The 489-nt window shown below is 37.4% G+C and overlaps 1 protein-coding gene across 1 annotated transcript in view; it reads left to right on the forward strand.

Moving 5' to 3' along the window:
* Nucleotides 1-284: 284 nt before the first annotated feature.
* The window catches only part of LOC113771008 (ubiquitin carboxyl-terminal hydrolase 12-like), a 3238-nt gene continuing 3033 nt past the window's right edge, over nt 285-489 (forward strand). Inside the window, exon 1 of the mRNA XM_027315639.1 lies at nt 285-302. Within this exon, the coding sequence (XP_027171440.1) occupies nt 285-302 (18 nt within the window). The remainder of the gene's footprint in view (nt 303-489) is intronic.

Raw genomic sequence — 489 nt, forward strand, 5'->3', positions numbered from 1 at the left:
CATCATCCAAAATGATGAGATGCCTATTTCCTTTCAAACATCTGTAGAGTTTTTCCACCAAACCATCTTCATTCATTGCAAAATATTCATGACAAAGCTTCGGAACAATACAATCCAGAATCTCAAGAAATATATCTTTCGTACGATACTTGAGAAATGCAACACCATACTTCTTACCATCATAAATCTTCAAGGCTTCAGTCTTAATATGTTTGATTTCTTCTCTAAGGCTACTAAGTAACATAGCAGAAGAATAAGTAGTGTCTCCAACCAGTAACGAGTCAATGACAAACTCAAGCCTTGTGTCCCACCTCTGTAACAGGATTCCAAAGAGCTTGAAGCTTTTCATCCAGGCTGCACTGCTCCACAATACTCTCCAGTAAAGATCTTAGAAATACAAGATCTTCCTGCACTGTTTGAATCTGATCCTTTGCAAAAGCAATTGATTCAACCTTGCAGCTTAGTAGTTCCTTCATATTTTCAAGGAGA

Source organism: Coffea eugenioides, chromosome 5 (genome assembly GCF_003713205.1).
Source record: "Coffea eugenioides isolate CCC68of chromosome 5, Ceug_1.0, whole genome shotgun sequence".
NCBI lineage: Eukaryota > Viridiplantae > Streptophyta > Magnoliopsida > Gentianales > Rubiaceae > Coffea > Coffea eugenioides.